The sequence below is a fragment of the Indicator indicator genome, chromosome 26 (genome assembly GCF_027791375.1).
Source record: "Indicator indicator isolate 239-I01 chromosome 26, UM_Iind_1.1, whole genome shotgun sequence".
NCBI classification, from domain to species: Eukaryota; Metazoa; Chordata; class Aves; order Piciformes; family Indicatoridae; genus Indicator; species Indicator indicator.
The window spans coordinates 12,820,326-12,847,763 of NC_072035.1; the positions used below are offsets into that span (position 1 = coordinate 12,820,326).

Sequence of the window (27,438 nt, forward strand, 5' to 3'; positions counted from 1 at the left end):
GCCAGGCTCTGACAGCTGCTGCTAGGGCCCTGGGGGGTTATGCCAACGCAGCCACACATGGTGTTGGTGGTTTCAGCCATCAGACTAGGAATAACAAAGGAGTGCCAGAGTCACATCCTTAAACATCTTGGGAGTGTATTAATCTCATCATTTGAGCATTTTCACTTGTGCTGCTGGAGGGCAAGTGTAGGGACCCAGTGTTATCTCCAGTAATTAAAATATCCTACAAAGGCAAACCTTTGCCTGATAGTTTAGGGAATGAAGGTTTCAGCAATACACTACTGGCATGTCAGTGATGCTTTCTACTCTGTACCAGGCTTCAGTAGAAGATAACAGTCTCCTCCATCAGCAGGGTTCCAGCATGACCTGTTACTCTAAGCATCAGTTAAAAGTGCAGTCTACCTTCTGTCTCTCTACACTTTTGAGTGTTTACACTCATACATACAGCTCATATAGGCTCACAATCTGCAAAGCCCAGCTAATTAATCCTTTGGTTTATACTCATTCACCTACTTCAGAGAGCAACTTCAAACAGATAAAAACTCTTTGCTTGTTCATTGAAGGGTCTTTTAATGTGAAGAGATATGGAAGCTTCTGATTAACCACACGTGAGTGCAAAACTACATTTAAATCAGCTGGATTTTCAGCAGTTTCTAAGCTGCTCACCCTTCCCTATAAAAAAAAAAAAAAAAGCCTCAGTGCTCAAGTCTTTAAACAGTTGATCCAATAAAGCTGATGTCAGATATCAGGTATTACAGATGCATCCCTCAGCTGCAGCTGAAAGCTGGCAAGATTGATCTCCTTTTGCCCAACATCTCGAGCCTCACAGGAAAACAAAACCAAAACCAAAACCAAACAGATAACCTTAGGTCTTGACAAGCAAAGCTTCTTCCATTGGTCTGGTTCAAAACACAACTTTAGGATGTTTGTAACATATGAGTCCCATCTATGCACCATGAAACAAAGGATGGAAAAAAGGGTGATGCAAAGTCTTCTTAAATAGTCACTTAGAAATATAAAGAAAGCATATGGAAGCTTGATGCAGAATCCAGAAACAGTCCAGGGCAGTGCTTGGGTATCACTAAAGATTTAAGGACTACTGGGAATTATGTGGCCAGCCACAAACTGTCTCATAAGAGGTGATGGCAGCGTTCTCTGCTGCTAAGGTGAGTGAACCACTGCCTGTTAGAGGTGTCTTTATCAGTTAAAAAAAAAAAAAACCAACAAACAAACAACAAACAAAAGGAGACCAAGGAAGAGCACAGAGTCATGCAGCTGATCGCCGACGGATCACGAACACCCCGCGCTGCAGCTGTCCCAGATAGATTCTCATCTTTGTGCTGTCACTGGTTTTCCTCACCCAGATCTGCATGAATACAAAACAAACATAAAGGGGCAAGGAGATTGGGGAGAAAAAAGGGAAAACTCCCTGCAAGCAGTACACAGGCAAATAAGTGCAGGTATTCTTATTGCAGGTATTCTTATTGCCCTCTCCCACCATCTGTCACAGCGGGTGCACAGATTCAGCTTAATCCCTTCTCCCTCCCCACATGGGGCATTTGCAAGCTGAATTGAAAATAAGGTTTTTTAACTTTACCCTTTTAACCTCCTGCTCAAAACACTCATCAAGAAAAATGACTCTTCCCAAGCATCATGAGGAAAGCAAGTTCCCTTCTGCTACAGCTTGCAGCAGAACTCTAGCATTAAGCTTCACCTAATCAAGAATAAGTCTCTCTAGATCCACAGATAATAAAATTATCTATCCTGGGATTTGCCTAGACATGTAACTATTAGTCAAATGAAAAGCTTATTCTGATTTTGTTCAGTGAAGCATTTCTCACAATCTATTAAATAAATTGTAGCTGAAGATAAAAGGGCCTCTTTCTGAAACACCTGCATGGAAGAGCTCACAGAACTTGCTGATACACAGCATGTTTCAAAGGACAAATTGCTGCCATGGGGGCAGCCACTCACCATTTGTACAAAATAAAGATCACTTCTAAGAAATTTAGACCCAAATATCTGCACTTGAAAAAAATCAAATCTCAGCAGAACTCACTCTGCACTTCATCGTTCTAATACATTTGAAACATATTTAAATAAATGCATGGGGAGTAAGAGTTAGCCAGATCTTAGTACTAGAGGATTTTAGGACTCAAGTCCAGTATTTCCTGCTCCAAAGGACTATAAAGTTAGTGTTGGGTGTGCAATTTAACCCAAATTTTTTTATTAGGTACCATATTAGCTAAAATCCTGGCAGGGTAGATTGATTGAAGTCTGGCATTTTAATTATTAATTGATTTTAGTAGCAGAAGCCCTCCATATAAAATACATTTCATATTTGCCTGCACTTTTACTTATTTCCAAGAAAACGAAATCCACATTCATTGACAATCATTTCTCCACTGCAACACTGCCAAGAATTTGCTGGTTTACTAACAAAAATTATTCTTAAATCTACAAACAGAGCAACTGGACAGAAGAAGAAATGTTCAGTTTCACATTCCATCACACTATGATGGGATGGTGGATTTGTTGTTCTGAAGTTAACTGGTTTTACCTCTCCTTGGAAGGAAGATAAAATTCAGTTTTAGTGACCACCAGCACTGAATTACTTATTAACACTAAAATATGCCAGAAAGCAGAACAATAAAAGCATCAAAACATATTCTGAACTTAACACTGCTGACTTAGACACACAGTGCATTGTGCAATCAGAAGGTCGCATCAATTAGAGATCTGAAGGAGATGGTGAATAGGAACAAGCAAATCCATGCAGTAGTGGTGGGATTGTGAGCTCTAGGTGAGTGGTTGGACTTGATGATCTCAAAGGTCTCCTTCCAAGCTCAACAGTTCTCTGGTTCTATGATTTTTTTTTTTTTTTATTCCTAGCAAAACAAAAAATAAAACTTCCTCCTTTTTTTTCAGCTTTCAACAAACTGAGATTTTTGTGAATAAATTCATGGGACAAAGCTTTCCTACATGTACTGAAGAGGTAATTGCTGTCAAAAGGCAAATGATTGAATTGGCTCCATGCACTTAGCCAATGATTCCCACCAATGTGGTCTTTGATTCACAGTTTCTGGGGGAATCACCATCAGAAGTAGTAAAAACGTATTCTGTTGAGATCTAAACATGTCACTAAGTTTAAAAGGTTTGGCTCTGGGAAGGTATTTTTGGTTTGTTTTTGAAGGGAGATAATCATAGCTTGGGGGCCCACTGCCAACTACAAAATTCAAATCCAGGTTAAGAAAACTGATTTAGACCTTGGTATGAGCAAAGATGCCTTTGATACCCAGCAAACTACTTCCTTTCCTGTGTGTCATGACCTCTCTGAATGTTTCTCAGTTATGTTTTTTTTCCACTGTGAGCACTAATGGAAATCCTGGTGTGCAAGTGTTTTTGGTGAGATTCCTTTAACAACTTAACTTTTTAGAAATGCTATCAGCCTTTGACTCCAGTCTACAGCAAGACCCTTTGGACTAGAAGACCTTTAAAGGTCCCTTTCAACCTAAAGCATTCCATGACTGGATGAGGCCTTGAACAGCCTGGTCTAGTGGGAGGTATACCTGTCCATGGCAGGGGGTTGGAACTAGATGATTTTTAAGGTCCCTTCCAACCTAAACCATTCTAGGGTTGCAACCTTGGTCTGCCTTCTAGCTTCTAAATCCAAGCAGGAACCAATGTAAGACCATTGTTTGGCAACCATGTGTGATGAGATCTGAGATGTGCTTGCACTCAGAACACTGAAATGAGAAGGTGTCCTCTGAAGTATTTCTCTCCTGTGGCTTTCTACTCTTGCAATGAACCATCATGAGGCAGACAAGTGCCATGCCCCCTCCCCACCTCTCAAAAAACCTCCACAAGCCCAAAACTAAACCTATTGTCTCACTTCAGAGTGGAATTGATGCAATGATGATTAACAGATTGCATTTCCTTCAGGTTTCACAGAAGGGTTTTAATGTAAGTTAAGAGCAATAACTGTAACAACTCTAGCAGCATTGTCTTTTTAATGCAACCATTAAGACACTCCCAGTGCTTTATCTAACTAACCAGCTCTGGAGTGTAACACCTGGTATTGCAAGGGGAACAGTTGTGCAAAGCATATCCCATATGCAACTCACTTTGTTGAGAAGAAAATATTTTCCCTTAGCTGCCAAAACAAATTAAAGCTACTTGATGGACTGAAGGCAAAGAAATCCATCCACGTCTAGCATTTCTTTCCTTGAAGGGTCTGGAAACTGCAAGCAAAGAACTGCTCCCTTTGCCCAGCTGATGCACTGCTCCAGCATTAAGCTTACTGTGCAGCAAGACTCACATCAATTTTCAGCACCACCTCTTCTCTAAGCTTTAATCACTAGCCAGAAGGAAACTGTCTTTGTAATGACCCACCTGCCCCATCTCCCTGGTCACTGATGCCACTTAAGTGACAAGTTAGCAGGAGGAGCTGTCTCTCCCCTTATAACAACTAAATTTGCTCACAAAATGTTTCCTCTTCTGAATTCCCACTGGGATTTGCAATTTTGCAGTAATAGCAACTGCATGTTCTTGAAATAATGGCAATGGGACTCATGAAGGCACTGCCAAAAAGGTGCAACATGTCAGTTCTCCCCCTCCTCCCTGCCTGCCAAACTGCTGCTTGCAAAATGTAGGAGTGTTCTTCAGGCATGCAGCAAGTCTCTTCCCACCAGCTCTGTCCCAAGAAGAGCTCTCTCAACTCAGTTTTATATTCAGCTTCTCCAGACACCAGACAACTACATCCTTTCTGAGAGCAACACTGATTTCCTCCTAGTCTTTACTAGGCACTCATCTACCTGCCTGTGCTGCCCCACAGCTTTCCCCACTCCCATGAAAAAGAAAGCAGCTCCCTACCTCGTTGGCACCCACAGAACTGATCACACAGCTGATCTTAGTGTTCTCCTTAGACTCCAGGTAAATAGCCTGGCTCTTGTGATACCTGAAAAATCAACAAAAAAGAAACACAGGAAGTCATTAGCTGTCCAAAGGCTGAGAAAAGAAACAGTAATGAGACTGACACAGCTAGGATTCTACAAGAATTTGGATGGAGTCAATATGCAGTCCATCTTTCTTTCCACACCACTTTTCCCCACCTTCTGCCAACACAGCAGGTGGTCTGACTCTACACAAACACACTTTGCATTTAAATGATGCCTCAGAATGCAGGAAGCTCTTTCAATTCAGATTCAATTCTGCAAGAAGATCACTGAAAACAGACTTCACATCTGAAAGAGCCACAAGACAGGCAAAATACTGCCCAGTTCTAGGCTCCCCAGTTCAAGAAGGGAGAGGGTACAGCAAAGGGCTATGAAAGTGATTAGGGGAGTAGAACATCTCTCTTATGGAGAAAGGCTGAGGGACTTGGACTTTTTAGCTTGGAGAAGACTGAGAAAGGGATCTTATCAATGCTTATAAATACTTGAATGGGGGGTGTCAGGAGGAAGGGGTCAGACTTTTTTCAGTGGTGGCCAGCAACAGGACAAGGGGGAACAGGCACAGTGTTGAACACAGGAAGTTCCATCTAAACATGAGGAGGAAATTCTTTACTTTTACAAAAAGGTAGCTGAGCACTAGAACAGGCTGCCCAGAGGGGTGGTAAAGTCTCCATCTCTGGAGTCATTCTAAGCCTGCCTGGGTACCATCCTGTGCAACCTGCTCTAGGTGAGCCTGCTCTGGCAGGAGGGTTGGACTAGATGATCTCCAGAGGTCCTTTCCAACCCTACCATTCTGTGATTCTGTGGCAATAGCCCTGTGTTTCAGGACTAAACTGGTCTTTCACACTTCAGACACAGGATGGACTTTAGAAGATAACTGACAAAACCATGACAGAGCAAATCACAGACACTCACAGGTTACCCACAAAGTCACTAGTGCACCACCACAAGTCTGGGTATTGTTTAAACAAAGACCTCGAATTTCTAACATGTGAAAATGCCCAAACTGGTAGGCAATGGGCAGCTGGCTCTGTAGGAAGCTGAATAAATCTGCTCTAAGGAGGCCATGTCAAAACATATCCATTTTCCCCCCCTTTTACATCACAGTCATGCTTTATATTTTTCTTAGTGCACTTTGGACAGAACAAAGTGAAAATTTCAAAACTGATAACCCTGAATTGCTGGATTTCATGGTCCTGCCTTCTTTGCCTTCTTTTCTGATGAGTGCTGCAAAGTGTGCTAGACAACTCCCCACTTAGTTTCTTCTGCCTGGGAGAGGTCCAAAGGCAGAACTAATGACACTGAAACAGGTGATTTGTGGGTAAATAATCTTCACCCAGAGAGCACCAAAAGGCTTTACAGTTATAGAAGCATAACTTTATTTCCACCTTTACCCTAATCATGATGTGTTTCAAGTTTAACTGGGCAATCCAAGTCACAGAATGACTGCACAGAGATTCCTCCAGTCCCTACTCAGTATGCAACTCCCTGTAGTCTGATTGGCTGACAGCCACTTGTCAAAATGCATAGATTTGCATAAATCTTTACAGTTATGTCTGCAATAACCACACTATAAACATGGAAGACTTCCAAGAGTTTATTTCACAATCTCTTCCTGCTGGCTTCTGTACTCTGAATTTTCACACTGTTTGCCAGTACCAAAGATGATAGTGGCAGCTTCCAGCCTTCTAAACATACTAATTACCCATGGGCTTGGCAAGGTAGGAAGAAAACCAACAACCAAATCCTGCAACCTTTAGACACTTGTGCCCAACCATTATTGTCTCTTCCACATATTAACAGAAAGATGTCCAGAGGAGACCACAAAGATGATCAGAGGGCTGGAACACCTCCCCTGTGAGGACAAGCTGAGAGAGTTGGGGCTGTTCAGTGTAGGGAAGGTTCCAGGGAGACCTTATAGAGGCCTTCTGGTACATGAAAGGGGCTTACAAGAAAGCTGGGGAGGGACTTTTTACAAGGGCTTGTAGTGATAGGATGAGAGGGAATGGATTGAAGCTGCAAGAGGGAAGGTTTAGACTGGAGATTGGGAAGAAATTCTTCACAGTGAGGGTGGTGAAGCAGTCTAACAGGTTACCCAGGGAGGCTGCGGATGCCCCCTCGCTGGAAGCGTTCAAGGCCAGGTTGGATGGGGCCTTGAGCAACCCTGGTCTAGTGGAAGGCATCCCTGCTCATGGCAGGGGGGGTTGAACTGGATGATCTTCAAGGTCTCTTGCAACCCAAACCATTCTATTACTCTATGATGGCAATGCAAGAGCAGCAATGCTCCAAGACAAAAGTCTCAGTTTGCTGAGCCCAGATGATCATTAATTGATAAAGGAACAATATAAACTGCTACAAACACCAGATCTCAAAGACAAAAATCTCAGCCCAGCAGTGTCCTACCACGCAATGCTGTGACTGCTTAAGCAAGGAGAACTAATGATCTTTTGGCCATTGGAATGTGCTGCCCGGGGAGGTGGTGGAGTCACCATGCCTGGAGGTGTTCAAGGGGGGATTGGACGTGGCACTTGGTGCCATGGTTTAGATAGTCATGAGGTGTAGGGTGACAGGTTGGACTCCATGATCCTTGAGGTCTCTTCCAACCTTCTTGATTCTATGATTCTATGATCTTGATACAATCAGTGCAGAAGACACCACTGCAAATGACAGCTCTCCAGCAAGACCTGTGCCTGCACAGATAGGGAAGTAACTCTCCCACTCAAAGCTGTTTCATCCAGGTTTTGATTAACAGTGAATTCCAAAGCTAAAGACACACGTGAAGCAGGCTTCAGCCCCTAGATTTCACATCCCTCAGTAAAATCTGTGTGAGAGGTGCACAGAAAAGGCAAGGTAACAAGTTGGTTCAGCACTTTTCCCCTCCAAGGGTTGTCTCAGCTGTCTCACGCTCCACGCACACAGACGCAAGTCAGCTGAAGGCACAGCAGCCTGGTACATCTCACTTACAAGTTCATGTCTCAGCCTTTTGCTGAGTTTATCCACCCACAAGGGAACAGAGGAGCAGAACCGAGGAAAACACTTCAGATGAAAAATGCAATGAATTCAGGTTGGCTTTCAAGAGAAGGAAAAGTGCCAAACAGATCTGTCTTTTGCAACAGGTAAAACACACAACATGAGTGAGGAAAGCAGAAATAATCTCACTTTCTGCTACCAAATATCTTGCTGAAAGGCCAAGATTTTTCAGCTGCATCTCCATCAGAAGATTGAAAGAAATGTCTCTGCATTGTTGTTTGTAGACAAAGCTAAAAGCAGAAAGATGGCTCCTTTACAGCAAACTGTACTTTAGGATCTTATTGTGGGAGGGGAGGGGCATGGAACAAACTGACTACAGATAAAAACCTGAAGTCTAATTCCACATCCATCTGAAGCTCCCCAGACAAAGGGAATGCATGTTTTCAAAATGTCTCTGCAAGACCTCGGGGAATCCATTACTAGCCTGAAACACTCACTACTTCTAAGACAAAGTTCCTTCATGGCTGCTGCCAGGAGACAAAAAGTCATTCCTGAGGTTTATTGTTTCTGGTGCAAGCCAGCAGCTACAGCCTTAATAAACCTTACCAAAAAAAATTCCCTCCCACCATCAAGAGCAACTTCATTATTTTAAAATACCACCTACTGTGCACAACTTCTGATTGCTAGCAATCAAAAAAAAACCCCAACAGAAAAAAACCCTAGGCAGTATTGTTAACCCAAAAAATGTAAAATACTTATAACAGCTTAAGAACAAGACAGAGGAAGCAACAGCTGGAATTCCTGACAGTGAGACCCTCCCATGACAATGCAATTCACCAAGATAAAAATATCTGTTGGCTTTTGTTTGTTTGTTTTTTTAATGTCCCAACTAGATACTTCTCAGAGAGGTATTGTGCTTTTGAGAGATTCATCTGGGCGCATGGATGCTCTCCCAGGTTTAGATATGGTGGGAGCTTTGCTGACAGATTAGTCTAGATTCCATCTATTTTTTTTTAACTTACTCAACACTTTACAGTACTCCACATGCTTAAAAATTCTGAAGGAGAGTTTATTCATCCAACAACATCCTAGAGGACAGTCACTTTTCATACAGAAAAATATCAAAGCAGGAAAAAAAAAGAAGTAACTTGTTTGTGCAATGACAAAGCAGCCTGCTCCGTTCGTGCCTGCTTTATGCTTCACAGAAGTTTAAGCTCCAGGCAGCAGCTTTTATCAGAGCTGCATACACTGAACCCTCCATGAAACCTCCCTGTCAGGAGACCAGCAGAAGGAAAAACTGACCAGCTGTACAAGATGGCTGTTGTGTAGAAAACAAGCTTCATACCTATCATTTTCTGTGATAAAATGACAAGGCTCACTTGTTATTTTGAGCCACCAGAACACCAAAGGAGGCTACAAATAAGCATATGACTTGTAAATTGCTTTCTGCTGGAGGAGGACTAGATTGCCCCCTTGATTATCCAGGTTTGCATGTCTCACAGATTAAGTTTAAGACCTACTAAGATTCCTCTGCAAAATTTAATATTTCCTTGTGTTGTGAGGCTTGCAGAGCAATATGCCCATAAAACTGAACACAGCTAAATCCAATCAGCAGTTCTGAAGTTGCTTTTCCCTTGTGGATTTGATCTTTAAAGGTTATTTGGATTTATTAGAAACATTTTTCATTCTGCTCAGCTAGTGCACAACATTTCTTCTGCCACCTTGTGGAATGCTGGAACCACTGTTCTCCAAAATTGAACACCAGAACTCCAAACACTGTCACACCACTGTACCTGCAGTCACAGAGTGTCTCTATCACAGCTGAGCAGCTTCACAGCTCCTTTACTCTGCGTCTCATGGTGGCTTTCTGACTTAACATTAGGTTTAACAAAAATGTTTCCCAGGTGCCACAGCATGCATCAATGACTCCAAGAAACAAAGAGTTAAATTTTACTTCATTCAAGGCTTTTAAATCACTCCTGGAAGTCTGTGAGGTCTCAACACTCCATTCTCATTTCTGATTTATCAAAGTTACAATGATCAGCCCTTGCAGGAAGCAGTTAACCTCTGCCCCAAAACATCTCCTTAATTTTTTTTTTTTATCCAAGCAGTTTCTCTGTGCAAGTTTTTGTCTCCTCACCACACGACAGCCAGAGTGAGTAAACCAGCAATTGAGCAGGGCTTACCATCTCTTATCATAGTAGAGTTTCCCATCTTCTATCCGGGCTTCAAACCGCTGTGCTGGAGACTCTGCTGGTGTGGCTGGGAGGTGTTCAGGAGAGGAGGGAGAGGCTGAGGACAGAAAGAGACTGTGGTTAAAAGTCCACCATGTGCCCACCACACATCTGAGCACACAACTGCAATTAACAAGCTCACATTAAGCAGAAACACCAAGCACAGAAAGCTACAAACTCAGATTCCCATTCAGAAAAGTGTTATCTATTGGGACAAATAATTCAGCCTCTGCTTTGAATATACAGATTATGATATTCACTGACTTGGAACATTTTGAGGTTGGACTAGGTGGGCTTTTAAAGGTCCCTTCCAACCTAAAGCATTCTGTGATTTATCTGAAAAAAATCTTGATAGGTGGATGAGAGACACCATATCCTGATTTTGTTTGGATTTGAATCTATAGCATTGGAATAGTCAGAAACACTTAGGGACCTGGACGGGCTTGAGAGGTGGGCCCAAGCCAACCTCATCAACAAGGCCAACTGCAAGGTCTTACACCTGGGTAGGAGTACACCCAAGCACAAGGAGTGGCTTGAAAGCAGTCTTGAGGAGAAAGACTTGGGGATGTCAGTTGGTGACAAACTCCTCATGAGGCAGCAATGGTCGCTGGCAGCCCAGCAGGCAGCTGTGTGCTGGGCTGCATCCAAAGCAGGGAAAGCAGCAGGACAGGGAGGGGATTCTGCCACTCTGCTCTGCCCTCCTGAGACCCCACCTGCAGCACTGTGTCCAGTTATGGTGCCCCCAGCATAAGGACATGGAACTGCTGGAGAGGGTACAGAGGAGGGCCATGAAGATGAGCAAAGGACTGGAGCATCTCCCCTGTGGGGACAGGCTGAGAGAGTTGGGGCTGTTCAGCCTGGAAAACAGAAGGCTCTGGGGAGATCTTAGGGTCTTCCAATACCTGAAGGGGGCCAAGCAAGAAAGTCAGGACAGGACTTTTTCAAGGGCTTGTAGTGATAGGATGAGGGGGAATGGACTGAAGCTGCAAGAAGGAAGATTTAGACTGAAGAAATTCTTTAGGGAGGGTGGTGAGATACTGGAACAGGCTGCCCAGGGAGGTCTCATAGATGCCCCCTCCCTTGAGGTGTTCAAGGCCAGGTTGGATGAGGCCTTGAGCAACCTGGTGTAGTGGAAGGCGGGGCAGGGGGTTTGGAACTGGATGACCTTTAAGGTCCCTTCCAACCCAACCTATCCTATGAATCTATGACAGTCAGTACCACTGTCCTGAACTACAGTGTACAGACACCCTGCAGAGCTGAAGGTATAAACCTCTGAAGTTCTCAATCACTCCACCCACTTGACAAGCAGGCAAACTGCCCAGATGTAGCTGACTAAAATGGAAAAACCTCTTTACACAGACTGCCCCATGTCCAAATGCTTCAGCCACCAAAGGTGCACATCCCTCCCTCCCCAGCCCTGACAAACTTCAGCGCAGATGAAGAGACTTCACGCAGCACCCATTTGCCACAGCAGCTACACAAAGAACAGCAATTACACAGTCAAAACAATTACACAGGCCAAATTACACAGGCAGCAATTAGACAGGCAGTCTACGTTCTGTGTTCAAAACAGCATGACTGTGAGCAGGTTCCAGTGCAACAGTTAACTCACCTGGTCTCTTGGGTGATTTAAGCTGCATGGGAAAAGAGCAAAGAGGTGTTAGAAATAAGACACAAGCCACAGAAGTCTGCAGCAGTGGTGTCAGGTAGTTTTATTTTCTATACTCCAAATGCTTCTTGTTTCAAATGTGCTGTAAAGTTGCAGAACAAGTAACCACAACAGCATGCTATAAAGCAGCCAATGGCCTGGATAATCACTGTGATATGACAGGTCTACAAACTGAACTTCAGAGCATTCACATAATCCACTAAAATCAAAACCAAACCCACCTAACATTGGTTTTGAACACAGTCCAACATTTCTCAGGTTACATGAAAATACAGGAGATAAATCATCAGAAACACCTCAACAGCTGCCACAAAATCCATGCTCCACTACCATTCTCAAATGCCTCTATTATAAGAAATTAGATAAGCCTGGAAGTGTTCAGCAAGAAAGCAATAAATTAATCAAATCTAGAGAAAATACAAACACACACACTGCACCCTATGCAGCTGGATGAAATATTGTGAGAGTGGGGAGAAAAAAAACCAACCCCAACCTATGAAAAAACCCAACCCTCACCTCACTACAGCCTAAAGCAAAGGTAGCCTTGTGATCTCTCAGAAAAACATGTTAACATCTGTTCAGCCATGCGGAGGAAGAACTCCTTCAGATAGCTCATCACTTGCCTCAGACAAAAGGTAACATTTTTAGCTGACAGTCATTTTAATTAGGTTAATTAAAGCTGTTAAAATAAAAGGGAGGAGATATCATCTTGCCAACTCTTTCCTTGTGTTGCTTCAGAAAGCCTACTGGGATGAAACAGTAGCACATTTCAAAAGGGAACATAAACCAAAGCTCTGTTCTCTTCAGGGGCAGCCTTCTTCTGAAAGCAAAGGAATAAACCAAGCAGCAACTCCTACCTTATTCAGCGTTCTCAGGTCCTCCATTATTTGCTCATCAGTCAACAAATAATTTAGCTGCGGTATCCAGAATTAAGGTTCACATAAGGTCTTGACAAGCAAGGCTAAAAATTAAAGGTCAGTGACGTTTCACTTGACTAAAAGTAAGCCAAAGAAGGTCTCTGTAAAGCTGCATAAGATTGGAGTGTCATACTCAAGGTTTTTTTTTGTCAAACGAATTAATACAATTCCATCTCCACACAGTTTCATACTTAGCAGCAAATAGCATGCAAAAATCATTTTAGCTTGTTCAGACACAACCACAAATGAAAAACCTTTAGTGCACTGACATTTACTTCATCAAGCACCAGTGTTTTCAGTGGTTTTCATCTTGCATTCCTGTAGGTAAACAACCTGGGAGCTGAAACACAAGAGACTTGCTTCAGATTCTGTACAGTGAGGCAAAAATCCTGCCCCAACCTACGAAAAGAAACTCAGTAAGGCAGGAATAGAGAGATACAGAGAAGAGGGGAAGGCCCCACAAAAATCAGCTCAAAAGAAGAAGCAGAAAATAAAGCCAGAGGCACAAAACATCCTTGTGTGGATGAGGATAAATAAGAGGCTACTGTTCACCTGAAAACAACCCCCAATGTCAGAACACAGTGAACTACAGACTTCTTAGAGCTCTGCTGTCATTGTGTGTAGTTTCACAATCACATCTTCCTGCTTCCCTCTTCTACTGCTCCTCTGTCACTTCCACACAAAAAAATTAGAAGAAAAACAATACTGAGACACAGCAGTGGAACTTCTCTCCAGCTTTAATCCACAGTGTTCCTTTAAAACAGCTGTTAAATTGAAAGCATTGGAAGTATTAAACTAAAGTTAACAATTGCTAGGCTGCATTTTAAGGATTTTGGTCGATGGACTTTAATCCTCTCCCCAGTGAGGAAAGGCAGAGAGTTTCATACTCTGGCTGCTGCCTCATGCTCAATTAGTAGGTCATGTTCACTATGGAACTCAATTATTCGGGATGAGATAGGTGCATTAATAAATAGATCTTTTTTTTCCCCTGAAAGACTGAACAGTATCTCCAATCAGAAAGAGGTTAATTAAAACTGGAGATGTTTGTGACCATCCTGCATGAACTCCAGAAGTTCAAGGTTTGATGTTGCCCTCAGAAAAATGTGAGTCACTCAGAAGCACAAGAGAAGTTTTGTTAATCTGATTTAAGCCATGCAAGTTTGGAATCTAACAATAAGCCTCTGCAAAGCAAATACCATTCTCTGCCCTTCCAGGTGAATTTAATATGCAAACAGAAAAGGTGCTTCTCACCACAGAGGAGCTAAAAGCATAATTCCAGAAGCCAGGGAATATTTTATTTCTAAGAAACACACAGCAAGGCAGAAGTGCAGAATTCCATAGACATGTTTTTATGTATCATGAGAAAAGAACAAGATGGATATTAATTTTTTTTTTATATATAAAAAGAAATCTAGCACCTCATGCTTTTGCTGTGCATCTCTCTGGATTAGAGATCTGAAGCCTTTATCAGAAATGGAGAAAATAGCTTGATATGACAAATATGATCTTTCCAGCAAATGTTTGGTCACATCTTGAAATGAGAAAAGCTTCGGCTCCTGTAAAACCATTCACTAGTGTTATGGGTTTAACAGCCATAGCAAAGAAAAGTCCTCCAGGGACTAGATAGCTCAGGAGTGGACACAGGAAAAATGTAACCTTTTGTTACTTGATCCCATAATTTCTGCATCTCCCCTTTATAAATGGACAGCACAGGCTATTCTTCCCCTTTTTTCCCCTCTCTCCTGCTTGTTTGGTATTTTGGGGGAGGCTTTTGGCCTTGAGCAGCCTGGCTAATTTTTACTGTGTCATTTGGGCTTGGGCAGGGAGGGGGGAAAGCACATTGAGGCATGGGGTTGAGGCCTGCTTGTAGAGGGAGGTTTTGGATGGTGTTGGCCTAGTGGGATCTTGGTAAAGCCCAGGCTGGAGAGAACTGGGCTGAGGCTGAATGTGATTTTCTGTATTTTGTATGTTTTTGTGTTGCTGTATAGAGTTGTGAATTGTACTCCCATTTAAATTTCTAATTCTTTCCAATCCCATGTGGAGAGTTTTTCTTTTACTCCTTTTGGGAGAGGCAAAAGAACTTCTGTCCACTCTCTAAAACTATGAAAACTAGCTATGGAATCAGTTACCTCAGCATTTAGAGATAATGTGCTTTTACAGGTTTTTTTTCCTTTCTGAAAGAAAAAAAAAAAAAGAGCCTGAAGGATTCAAAATACTCTGACTAAAAAAAAAAAAAAAATCAAGTCCTCACAACACAGAAGTTTGTTATGCCACAGAGGGATCCCCAAAGTCTGCTTGAGTTCTGCTAGTTTGTCACAAGTTATAGGTGACAAATTGTGCTTCAGCATTTCCTGGATTAAAATCTGATCCTAGCTCCTCATCTCCTTTTCCTTCCTGTACAAAACAAGACAGAAGCAGGCAGCACACAGGCTTCAAACACAACAGCTCTCCAATGCCTCTCTGAAAGGATATCAGGGGCAGGTTTCCTCCTCTTGTCTGGGATAGGAACTGGATCGTTCGGTCGTCGCCTCAGTTTTCTTGTCATAATGGGTTTCACTTCCATTGAATCTGCAATTGAGTTGGAGAGCTGATAAGGCCAGAAGGAAAGGAGTAAGAAGCAGCAGCTTTCTACACAAGGCACAAAGAAAATAACTTTTCCTCTTTCATACAGAAAATTGGATTTTTTTGGTGATAGCTCCCAGTATCCAAGCTGGAATGCAAGTCCTCTTTCACAGCAAGTCACTGTTCAGTAGCAGCACTGTGATGCCATGGTTACAGCTCTCCTTGGCTGGAAGTAGCACAGTTGGTTTGGGGGCATTTTACAGCTGCTTCAGGCACAAATAACAAGCACAACAGTGCCACGAGGACTCAGGGCAAATTTCTTAAATGCTAACACTCTCTGCTTTTGAACAGATGATTGAAAAAGCAAAGTTTATGGAGATCTTTGCTAACAAAACTTGAATAGTTAACAGCATGTAAAACATCAGCTGCAAATCAATCAGGTTTTTTTCTTGTCCTTAAGATGGAAAAATAGCTTTGTCAGAGGAACACAGATAATTACTGCCCCCAAGACTGATACTAGTCTGCTGGAATCATTTTAAACACAAATAGTATTTAAATTCAGATTATCTAAAAATGTTTCCAATTATGATTAATGAAATTAACCTAATTAACAACACAGAGCAGCAGCTGACAGGAAATAAATTGTAGCATATGCACTGGGGAAAAAGCAAACAAAGATCTGTTTAAAATTGAAACAAGTCTCATCATTAATTATCTGAAATTAGTTTGTCCAAATGTCTACAGGTAATTTACTCCAACTCTCACAAATCATTCCTTAACTTATGAAGATATCTTGAACTAAGACCACATCTTCAATGCTAAAGACACCATCTCACCTCCTTTCTACGAGCTGAGAGAATTACTTGCCCATCTTTAGGTACCCCTGAACCACATCCTAGACAGCACTTAGGTCTACAAAGCCTCTTTGGCTCCCTCTAGATGCTAAAACCACGAACAGTGACAAACGTTCAAAAAGCAGCAAATTACTTTTCTCCTTATCTCAAGGGTGAACAAGGATGATCGTGCTACACATCAAGGGAACAAATGTTGTGATAAAAGCTTTAAAAACAAAATAAAAAATGAAGTGCCACCCACTGAGTGTATGCCAAAGGAAACCTTATCTCTAGGATTCACAGCTGAATTTGAAAAACACTGAACATAAACAGCCTTGAGGACACTAAAGCCATAACTTAGTGTGTGGAATAGAAGCCACTCTTCCCATTTATTAAGACTGATTTACGAGAGCCTCAGAAGAAGGGTTTGAAGGATTCACTCAAGGCAGGATGCAGCCAAGTGGAGAAGCCTTTTTCTCCTTTTTTTAAAATTAATTTGAAATGAGTTGCCCCAGAGCTGTTATCTATATTGCTTTAAATGTGAATAAGGCAGAGACCAATTTTCTTCTTTATCTTAGCATCCTGCATCTTAAAATTGTGACTAGGTGGCTGGAAGTAAGTCCCCAGGAAAAAAAAAAAGGCAGAATTGGAGAGTCTTATATTTACTGCTAAACATCTGAAGAGCTTTAAGATTCTTGAGAGGTTCATGAAAGCATTACAAAGGAAGTTTTGAAGAGCTGCTAAAGCACCAACAGATTTAACCTGACACACAGCCCTGCATGAGGCTCACTAATCAAGAACCACCATTGGCCCCAGAAGAGGAAGCCATCATTGCACCCTAATGAAACTGCAATGGTCGCACGCCCCCAGACCAGCCTATTGATCAAGGACCTGCATCCTTGTGGACAATGAACTTCCACAGGTTTTAGAACCTATGAGGTCTGCACAAGTTCCAGTGTTCTTATTTCTTAGCCTTCAGTGTACATTCACAACAAAATCTGCTGCTTCTAAAGAAACCACACTGCACTTCTACTAAGGTGGAAGAAAGGAGGTAAGGGAGGGCCAACACACAAAATGGGTCTCTTCTCCAGATGTCTGGGAGAAGACATCTTCTCCTGAAGTTGTATTGGATGAAATAGCTCATCTCTTCAGGACACATGATGGGGGTAAGACATTAAACCTCTTCGTGGAAACCTGGTCCCCACATCAGACTACTGAATACTTTCAAGCCTTCCTCAATTTCCCTTTACCTCTGCAAATCCAAATCCTGATGTTAACAGCTGTTCCACTGATAAAAAAAATCCTTCAGACTACTACAACCAACACCAACTTCCAAAGGTAAGATCTAGTTGGATCCTGATCCATTAATGAGTACTTGCTCACAAGATCAGTACTGCATCCCAACTTATCAGAAGAGACAATGGCAAAGGATAATGTCAAGGCCAAGGCACAGTTCACAGGATCAGACTAGACTTCATACACAGCACAGCTCAAGCTGTTTTCCAGACCACATCAGCCCTAGCAGTTTGTACAATGCCAAGAGCACTCCTGAACACATCCAAACGGGTTTTAATTCTCATTTCTGAACATTAATTAAATTATTAGCTTATATAACTTCTGCAGATACTATGCAAAAAGATAGAAAAGGTCTAACTCATGGACAGGCCTCAGCAACACAACCAACACGACCTGTCCATGAAGTGATGGAGCTGCTCTTGAAAAGAGAATCAGATCAGACTTTTGGTTCAGTATTACAGCAAAGGGGGATAATTACCCTTCTGCTTAGCTCCACTGTGTCAATTACTGCAGTGCCAACTGGTCTCATGAAAGAAACATGTCCATTTAACATTTATTTTCCAGAGTCTGGACACAACTGTAGCTCACAAATCTATTTTCCTGGCTTCAATTAGTCTATTTCTACCTTTATTGTTTGGCTTTCTTAAAATTCTTCATCACCTATTACTGGATTAAAAAAAAATAAAAAAGAACTCTGTGTACAACCTGGCACCAGCAGTTAGGTCAGGATTGGATCCTCTCTCAACAGTCTCATTGTCAAACCACAGGAACTACAGCAGCCCCCTTCCCTGCATGTAAGGAAGCTGATTCACTCTGCTGCCCCACTGCCACTGTTCTGACTCACCTGTTTGTAATTCAGGACCTTGAATTTTATTGTGAACTGCTTCCTCCATTAAAAGACCACCAATTTGTGTTCTACCTCTCTTTAAAGCCTTCACTCTAGCTGTATGAACCAACACTGCCACCCTCACATCTTTTTTTCTAAGCAGCAATAGAATGGATAAGAAATGACAGGTGCCTGTTTTGGTTTTACCTCCTGTTAATTCCATGGTCAGCTTTTCATTTTCAATCATCTTCTTTTTCTCTTCCAATTCCGCAATCAAATTTTCCTTCAGCTCAATCTTCTTATCCTCAAATTCCTTTGCTGCTGCCTTCTTTTCCTTGACATAGTTTTTTTCCACCTGATCTGTCTAAAGCAAACCAAAAGAAGGTGGTGGTTAAGGAACCAGTGACTCCAGTTCATGATATCACAACAGCTTCTTTCAACTGCTGTATTGATTAGCTCTTCAGTTCAAAACTGTAGACAGTTCTAATGATTATCAATATTCATAACCAGCAGAACAGGCAGTGCTGTATTGACAAAAGAATTCATTGGTTTGAAAAAACATTTTTAAGTGCTGCATAACATATGAAATCTCTAGCAGAGAATGCTTCAGATCTACAAGGAGCACTGTGATTTATCACCTTAAACAATCTTTGTAAACCAGCCAAAGGCACATCCAGCAGGCAACAGCCTAAGGGTGAATATCTCTTTTAATTCTAGTTTCATGACAAAGTCCAGAAGTTTCTTGAAGTAATACCCATCACAGGCTCATCTCATCTATATCTCAAATGTAACAATGCTGGAGGAAGAATTTCTTTCAGCCTTCTGGGAAACCAAGCCCAAGTGCTAGTTGTTGAAACATGAGATTTATACTTCTTCCATCTAGTTAATATGTATTTTGGTAAATTAAGAATACTTACTTCCAGCTGGAGGAACAGTTCTGAAAGACAAGAAAGACTTCATATATTATCTTTAAAGATGCATAAAATTATTTCCCCAACATTTAAAGTCACTGAATACTGCAGCAAAGAGAGGCAATGAACCAAACAGCATATATACTCATCCAAACTCTAATCTCACTTCACAGTTTTATGCTGAAAATAGAGTAACAATGGAAAAAGTTCACAAAAATACATTAATTGAAGCTTTCTACAGACTGTCAAGTAGATTTGCAAAACTTGCACAGCAGTTTCATACTATTCACTTTACCTACTATTCCCAGCAGGATTAAGCATGTAGTCCATCTTTCTGCCAGTTTTATTACAATCAATTAATACTATAAACTTAATTAATACTATAAACTTCCCAAAGAGAAGCTTGAAACATGTAGCTGAATGTATGGCTGGCAAAAAAATCAGCTGAAATCAACTTCACTAATTTCAGCAACAACTGGTTCAGAAAGAATTCTGCAGCTGTTAGAAGAATCCTCTACTGAGCTCACTTGTGTCTGATTTCAGGTTCTTTATGCCTGAGATAACCAGCAAGGGAATTGTTAGCCATCACTGAAGGTTAAGTTCCAGCACATAGCAATGATTAGGTCATGTCAGACCTGTGGATGAGGCAAGTGGATTTCTAGGTGTGAAACAGCCCTGCTCTTGATGTTTGTGCAATTCCTAACAACTTGAAATTCATCAGGGCACGACCCTTCTTGTGCTTCCTGGAGGATATAGTACCCAAACCAAAGTTTTGGCAAGAAAAAAAAAAAAAAAAGCACACTCCAAAGCACCTGCTCAGTCCTCAAGTCACCAAATTTCACCAGGGTTCACCAGCTTTGGCAATACCTAAATAGTAAACTTGTGTCAAGATCACAGCCTTCAAATTTGCTCTAGAGAAGCCAGGATCAGCAGCACTGTACTACTGTGCTTTTTAGTTAAAAAAAACAACAACAACAAAATAGGTGGCAAAGATCATTATGATCCTATAAAAGTCATAGATTCATAGACTCATAGAATGGTTTGGGTTGGAAAGGACTGCAAAGATCATCTAGTTCAAACCCACCTGCCATGGGCAGGGACACCTCCCACCAGCCAGGTTGCTCAAGGCCTCCTTCTACTTGCAAAGGGCTCTACCAATCAAGCACAGAAGGAATACTGTAGAGGTATTCAAATACAGGTAAATCTAAACTTGCTTTATTACCTCTGAACTCTCTAAAAAACAAGATAACCAAAACCTCAACACAGGAAGGACAAACAAAATACCATAGAAGTACCAGGCAGTTGGATTTTTTTTTTTTTTATCGTAACATTGAAAAGTTATCACAAGCTGCCCTCCTGTGGAAGAAATACATTCCTGCAGCACTGGTCTTTGCCAGCCAGAAATACAATTCTGCAGTTAATTTTATCAAAACAACCCAATAATGCCAGAATGCAGCTGGAGTGTACAGGAAATTAATCTCAGGAAAAAAAAAAAAAAGATTTTTATAAGTAGTTCAATTCATTCAAATTTCTCAAGAAAATTTAGGATGAGAGGCAATGGCCTTAAGTTGCAAATTTAGGTTGGACATTAGAGGAAACTTCTTCACAAGAAGTCTCAAAGACTAGAACAGGCTTCCCAGGGTGTTGGTTGAATCCCCATCCCTGGAGGAATTTAAAAGCCATGTAGATGTGGTGCTGAGGGTCATGGTTTAGCACCAGACTTGGTAGAGTTAAAGAATGAGGTCTTCAAGGTCTTTTCCAATCCAAACAGTTCTATGATTCTAAATCATTTACCATCCCAAGCACTTTTAGAAAGACACCATCTGTCCTATGCAAAGGTTGGAGCTCATCAACCATCACACAACTGGCCCTGCCCCTCTGTCCTATTTCCCAGAGTAATGGCCCAGGCATTACAGGATTCCTAGAGGAAGAACAGCTACACCTGCTATTCCCACAGAACAGCTTCTGTAAAGGGCCCTATGTCAGTGTCTGAGATAACCCACTGGGAAAAAGAGAAAAAACAAGAAAGAAAGAGAGAGGGAAAGCAAAGGGATCTCATTTCCCAGCCATTTCCCTGCAGTAACACATTAAGAGCTACCCAGGAGGGCTGAGAGCAAGTCACTTGAAAAATTAACTTGGGCCTTCACTCCTGAAACACAGCAGAACACAGAGGACAGGGGCAGCCCTTTCAACATCACAGAGAACAACAGCTTCACAGCAAACCCTTTGCACTCCTGATTTGTGCCCCAGAACAAGATCCGTGGGAAAGCACAGAGCTTTAACTTTCCATTCCTGCCACAGAAAGGAACTGTGCACCTGAGGGTTTCAGACAAGCTGCACAAGCCCAAGTGGGAGAACGCAGGTTAGGCACAGTGCCAGGTAAAAGCAGAATCATTTATCTGTGCTGTTGCACACAAAGGGAGGCTACAATTTCATTGGTGTTTAGTCAATAACATTGAGGGAAAATAAGTAAACAAATCAAGATAGATGCCACACTATCCCCTCAGAGGCAGAAAACCCCCTTGCTCCAGCAAGTTCCTTTGAAGAAAAGGGGAGAATTATGTCTGGTTTTCTTCAGGCATTGTAAAAGCCATAAACTGAAGTTGTATTTTCAGCCTACCTGCATTCCGTATCCTCTCTTTGTACTGCTGGTCCAACTTTTTCATTCTTTTCTGATATTCCTGAAGAGTACCTAGGTGAAATAAATTGTAGATTCCCACTGGAATTACTTTTTTTCCCCCCAAATATTAAAATTTTCTCAGGGAGCCACAAACCACTTGAAACACAAATAGCTGAAATCAGAAAACTGCAGTACTAGTCCGATTATTTTGATAAGCATATTCCCTGTTTTTCCAGAAAGCAAAATCCTCCTTTTCAGAAATGCTTTAGTACACAGATGCTGAGCTCCAAGTGTTGAAAGGGAGAAAGGATGGGAAGTGGCTTTTACAATCAGCAGCATGACTGAGAGGCATCACTCAGTGAAGGATGCTTTTTAAATCTTTCAAACTCCTCATCCCTTCCATGACTTTTGAGAAGTGAGGAAAACTGTTGAGGGAAGGAAAAAGTAAAAGCTACTCCCTTCAAAGCTCACCTTCCTGCAGTTGCTGTAGTTGCCTCTTAAGAGATGCCAGTTTGTCCTGATACATCCTGCAAAGACAGAGCACGAGATGTGACTTTGAAAACCAAGCACGCACAGATTCTTTCATCATAACATGCTTGTAACATGTCAGGTTATAACAGCTGCCTGCTTGAAAGCCAGCACTGTGCTCAAGTAGCCAAGAAGGCCAAAAGCATCCTGGATCAGCAACAGTGTGGCCAGCAGGAGTAGGGAAGTGATTGTCCCCCTGTACTCAGCACTGGTGAGGCTGCACCTTATGTACTGGGTTCAGTTTTGGGCCCCTCACTTCAAGCAGGACATTGAGGGGCTGCATCAGGTCCAGAGAAGTGCAACAAGGGTGAAGGGTCTGGAGAAAAGGTCTGGTGAGGAACAGCTGAGGGAACTGGGGTTGTTTAGTCTGGAGGAGGCTGAGGAGAGGCCTTGCTCTCTACAACTACCTGAAAGGAGGCCAGAGTGAGCCGGGGGTTGGTCTCCTCTCCCTAGTAGCAAGTGATAGGTCAAGAGGAAAGTGCCTCAAGATGCATCAGGGGTGGTTTAGCTTGGATATCAGAAGAAACCTCTTCACTGAATGGGTTCTCAAATGCTGGAACAGTCTGCCCAAATGAGGTGGTTGAATCCCCATCCCTGGAGGGCTTTAATAGCCATGTGGGTATGGTGCTGAGGGCCATGGTTCAGCATCAGACTTGGTAGAGTTAAAGAATGATTGGACTCAATCTCCAAGGTCTTTTCCAACCAAAACAATTTTATGATTCTATGTTTACACAGAATTAAAAACTTCAGGAAACAAACAAATAATAACTAAAAGAATATTATTCAAATAAAGGGTTATCACTCTGTCTCACATCCCTGCCTCTCCACTGGCTGTGCAATGCATCCAAATCAGTTCTTTTGGAAACAATTCAAGGGAAAAATAGAATTTTTTTTTTCATGTTGGAATCTAACCTGACATTTAGATCTCTAGAAACTTTACAACAGAATCATTCTGCCACTTTATAAAGTCTTACTACTTGTGTTTGAGTTCCCCATGTATAAAACAGAAGGTGTCCAGTTCTAGTGTCCCCAGCATAAGGACACAGAGCTGGAGCAAATCCAGAGAAGGGCCAAAGGATGATCCAACAGCTGGAGCACCTCTGCTATGAGGATAGGCTGAGGGAGCTGAGGTTGTTCTGCCTGGAGAAGGTTCCAGGGGGACCTTAGAGCTGCCTTTCAATACCTGAAGGGACCCTACAGGAAAGTTGGAGAGGGACTTTTCTTAAGGGTGTCTACAGACAGGACAAAGGGGAATGGTTTTAACCTGAGGGAGAGTAAGTTTAGACTGGATCTGAGGAAGAAGTTCTTCGATATGAGAGTGGTGAGACTCTGGAATGGGTTGCCCAGGGAGGTTGTGGATGCCTTCTCCCTGGAGGTGTTCAAGGCCAAGTTGGATGAGGCCTTCAGCAGCTGTGTCTAGTTGAGAGGTGTCCCTGCCCATGGCAGAGAGGTTGGAGTAGATGATCTTTAAGGTCCCTTCCAACCTAGGCCATTCTATGATACCACATATCTGTGGTTTAACACAGGCCAAGTCTCCCTGTCCTGTAAAAAACATGTCTCTGTCAGTTAAGCAAGAACATAACCACTGAAAACACATTCAAACACCCAGGAAAGCTATTTCAAGCCTCCAAAAATCTTGTCTCCTAGGTCAGGACTGGCACTCTGTTGTTCAAGAGGGTTAAATAAGCACTTTGATTGGCCTTTATAAAGTAGATCCTTTATTTCAAAGATCTGTCTGCAGTGGGATTCATTTGCAGCAAAACTCAGCTGCTCCCAGAAACTCATACCTACTTTTTGCCCAGTTAGTTTCTTGAATACTTACAGAAGGGAGAAAGTATCAGAGGAGAGAATACAAATCTATGGACTCCTCAGCTATTGCATTGGGCTAGGCACTTAAAAACCCCAATCGTGGCCCAAAACATTTCAAAGTTTCATGCAAAAAAAACCCAAACCAACACATAAACAGAATGTTGTCTTGCTTTTGATTAGAATGGGTTACTTACTGTTCTTTCATTTCTACAAAGTCCTCTTCCTCATGCTTGGCCAGGTCAGTTTCACTGGCATCTTCAGTGTCTGAATGAGGTTAAGGAGAAGAAGAAAAAAAAAAAAAGTATTATTTAAAAAAGCCCAAAGTAGTATATTATTTAAAAGCAAAGAAACAAAAAATAATTCCCGAACTTCAGGCAATTTAACCTCAAATAAACAAGCAGATAGGCTTCTGGAGAGATGAATTTGGAAGTGAAATGAACCACCTCATATCTTTCCTGCAAGTTCACCTGTGTAAATCCTCTGGTAGTTTCGCAATGAAACTTACATCAAGTCTAAGCTTACATCAGTTTAAGATAGTCTGGCAATTTCTTCCCAGTTTAAGAAAAAAGATTCTACATTAACATACAAAAGTGAGACAGAAACAGTCTAAAGAGTCTGAAAAAACATTTCCCAGACTTTCTTCTGGAGTTTCACCCATGACACAATATAGGGAAGACAATGACTGAAACAGCTCTAACTGATTCTGCATCTTGTCCTGAATGAAAACACTATGGCTAGATGCTGCAAGGTTAATAACCACAAAAGTCTTGGTAAAGTTATTTGCTGTGATCTGAACTTCACTTCTCAGCTACATGGCCCACAGAAGTACTTCAACACTTAAACAAAACGAAGGTCAGAATGACCATAAAGTTAGCCAAACAAACTAGCATGGGACTGATAGTTTTCTCCTATGCCTTTTCAGGCGTTTTAAAGAGATGAATAGCCAAAAATTAATTACCTTTCCTCCCCAAGGAGACAGCAGTGTCTCCAGGCTGGAGCTGTGGTAGGCACAGTACAGCAGTAAAGCCACTTTACTACGCTCCCTGCATGTGGGCTGGGGGTTCCTTAAATTAAACCTCCCTCAGATTTCTCTTCAGCTATGAGCAAATAGCTTACATGTACTAACACATCAAGATGTTTAGGTGACCATGAAGGAATTCCATACTGAACTTACTTGAGTGCAACCACAGCAAGTCCCTCACTGAGCAGGTCACTGACCACCTCTGTAAGGACCTATAGATTTGGCTCTGCCATCCAATTCGTGAATAAACTAAAAGGTGATGGAGGACTCTGGCTGGAGGACACCAGCAACAACTTCCAAAGGGTCATTCTTCATGTCTCTTTTTCTTTTACATTATGCATTCTACACCCCAGAATAGTCTGGGTTTTACTTTTATTTCCTTTTCTTCACTACTTCCCTGGTTCACCTACAAAACGCCCCTTTCCTCTAACACCCTCTGTGCACTCCACTCCCTTGCTTCATTCCACACTTTTTCTACTTCAACTACCTCCTTCCCTCTTCACATCACAGAAATATAACCAGGCTTCATACACCGGATTTCTCCACTACTTTTATCCAGCCGTCCCATACATTCAGTCCTATCTATCTCCTCAGTGTTCTCCCCTCTTTCACTACCTCTTCACCTGCGAAACCACTTCCATATCACTTCAACTCCATTATCTTCGCTTTTGTACTCTTCCGCGGGGAACTCTAACAGGCCCTTGTTTTCTTCGCGATTTCCTGCTGCTCCGGGTCACTTCTCCACCAAGCCCGACCCAACTTTCTTATCTCCAGACACTCTCCTCCACTTCCTCAGCGCTCCTGCCTGGCGCAGTCCCCTTCTTCGATCCGCTATCCTCCACGAAAGTCCACCCCCGTAAATCCCAGGTACCCTCGCAACCCCACCCTACCCTAGACTCCACTTTCCCGCAGCCTCCCAGGGTACCAAAGCACCACCCCCTCCTGCCCTCTCCGGCCCAGCCCGCCACTCTACTAACCCTCATCAGAGTCGCGGGCCCGAGCACTCCGCTCGCCGTCCTCCTCCTCGGCGCTCTCCAGTTCCTCCTCCTCGTAGTATTCGGGACCGGGGGGCATGGCAGCGGCGGGCGCCCCAGGCGGGGCGGGGGCCGGCGGCGTGGCAGACACCAGCCCGGCCGCGCTCATAGCGACGGGACGCAGCCGCCGCGGGCCCGCGCCTCCGCCCGGCGCTCGGCAACGGCGCCACGACCCGCGCCGCCACTTCCGCTTCCGGCTTCCACCCGGCGAACCTGGCGGCCACCTAAACGGGGTCCTCGGGGGGGCCACGGGAAGCGAGCCGCAGGTTCGAGGCCAGGCAAGGCTCCGACAGCGGTCGCCATGGGCTTCTTCTGCCAGGTGTTATTCTTCAAGGGTTTCGTGTTTGGTTGGTTGAGTTGTTTGGGTAAGGGGCTTTGGCTGGACCTGTTTTGCCAAGCAGGATGACCCCATCTGCAGTGAAAGCCCTGTGGGATACAGACAGTGCCACTGCTCCACTGGTTCGGACCTTATGATGGTGAGAAAGGACTTGTGATGACGCTTGACACTATTCTTTGCAATTGCCTTTTATTTTTTTAATACAGAAATTACTTCCCTGTTCCTCCATACTCTTACCAAAGCACTACCATAATACATTCACCCAGGTGGAGTGGTAGCTTCATGCCCGTTAACTGCAGGTATCGTAGAACAACTGTCCAGACCCCTTATGATCAACCTCATGTCTGCCAGGTTCAGGTTAACCTCCTGACAAGACACAATTAAGGACAAAGATACAGATCCTGCAGTAAAATTCACGTGCTAAAAACAGACTAAAACACACACTAAAACCAGAAGCCGACACCACATATCCCTGTCCACCACAGGGGTGTCAGACTAGATGACCTTTAAAGGTCCCTTCTAAGCTAAACCATTCTGTGATTCTATATGAAAATGCCTCCCATTGAAATTTCAGTCTAAATACCTCATTTAGCCCTTTTCTGCAACTCGAAGTCACTGGGAAAGAACTAATTGGCCTCACTGCCTGCAGCAGTGCCAGACCAAGTGACAGTTGTGAGCTGCATTCCTCAAATGCACACCTTATTGACTCACGGAGAGTCAATATAAACATCTTGCCAAGGGAAAGGGAACAGAATAATTTTAGCTGAAGGAGGATTTAACTTAAAAACAGCACAGCACTTTTCCAAACTGGCTGAACCGGGCGCTCAGCAACCAGGAGCAGCAGTAGGTCACACTCTTTGTTCTGGGAAGAATCGCAGTAATGCACTTTGCTTTCCTGTAGCTCACCCCAAAGGTCTGT

General features: G+C 42.8%; 1 protein-coding gene across 1 annotated transcript; it reads right to left on the bottom strand.

Annotated features, from left to right (window-relative positions):
- Positions 1-1,227: 1,227 nt before the first annotated feature.
- SUDS3 (SDS3 homolog, SIN3A corepressor complex component) lies at positions 1,228-26,291 on the bottom strand. Its single transcript, XM_054392641.1, has 12 exons — positions 26,126-26,291; positions 24,322-24,391; positions 22,262-22,317; positions 21,791-21,862; positions 19,177-19,196; positions 18,467-18,623; positions 15,215-15,310; positions 12,683-12,744; positions 11,769-11,790; positions 10,109-10,214; positions 4,873-4,957; positions 1,228-1,366 (listed from the first exon to the last, which is right to left on the bottom strand). The coding sequence occupies exons 1-12, from the start codon at positions 26,289-26,291 to the stop codon at positions 1,268-1,270; spliced, it is 1,011 nt and encodes a 336-aa protein (XP_054248616.1). The 3' UTR covers positions 1,228-1,267.
- Between the last annotated feature and the right edge of the window lie 1,147 nt (positions 26,292-27,438).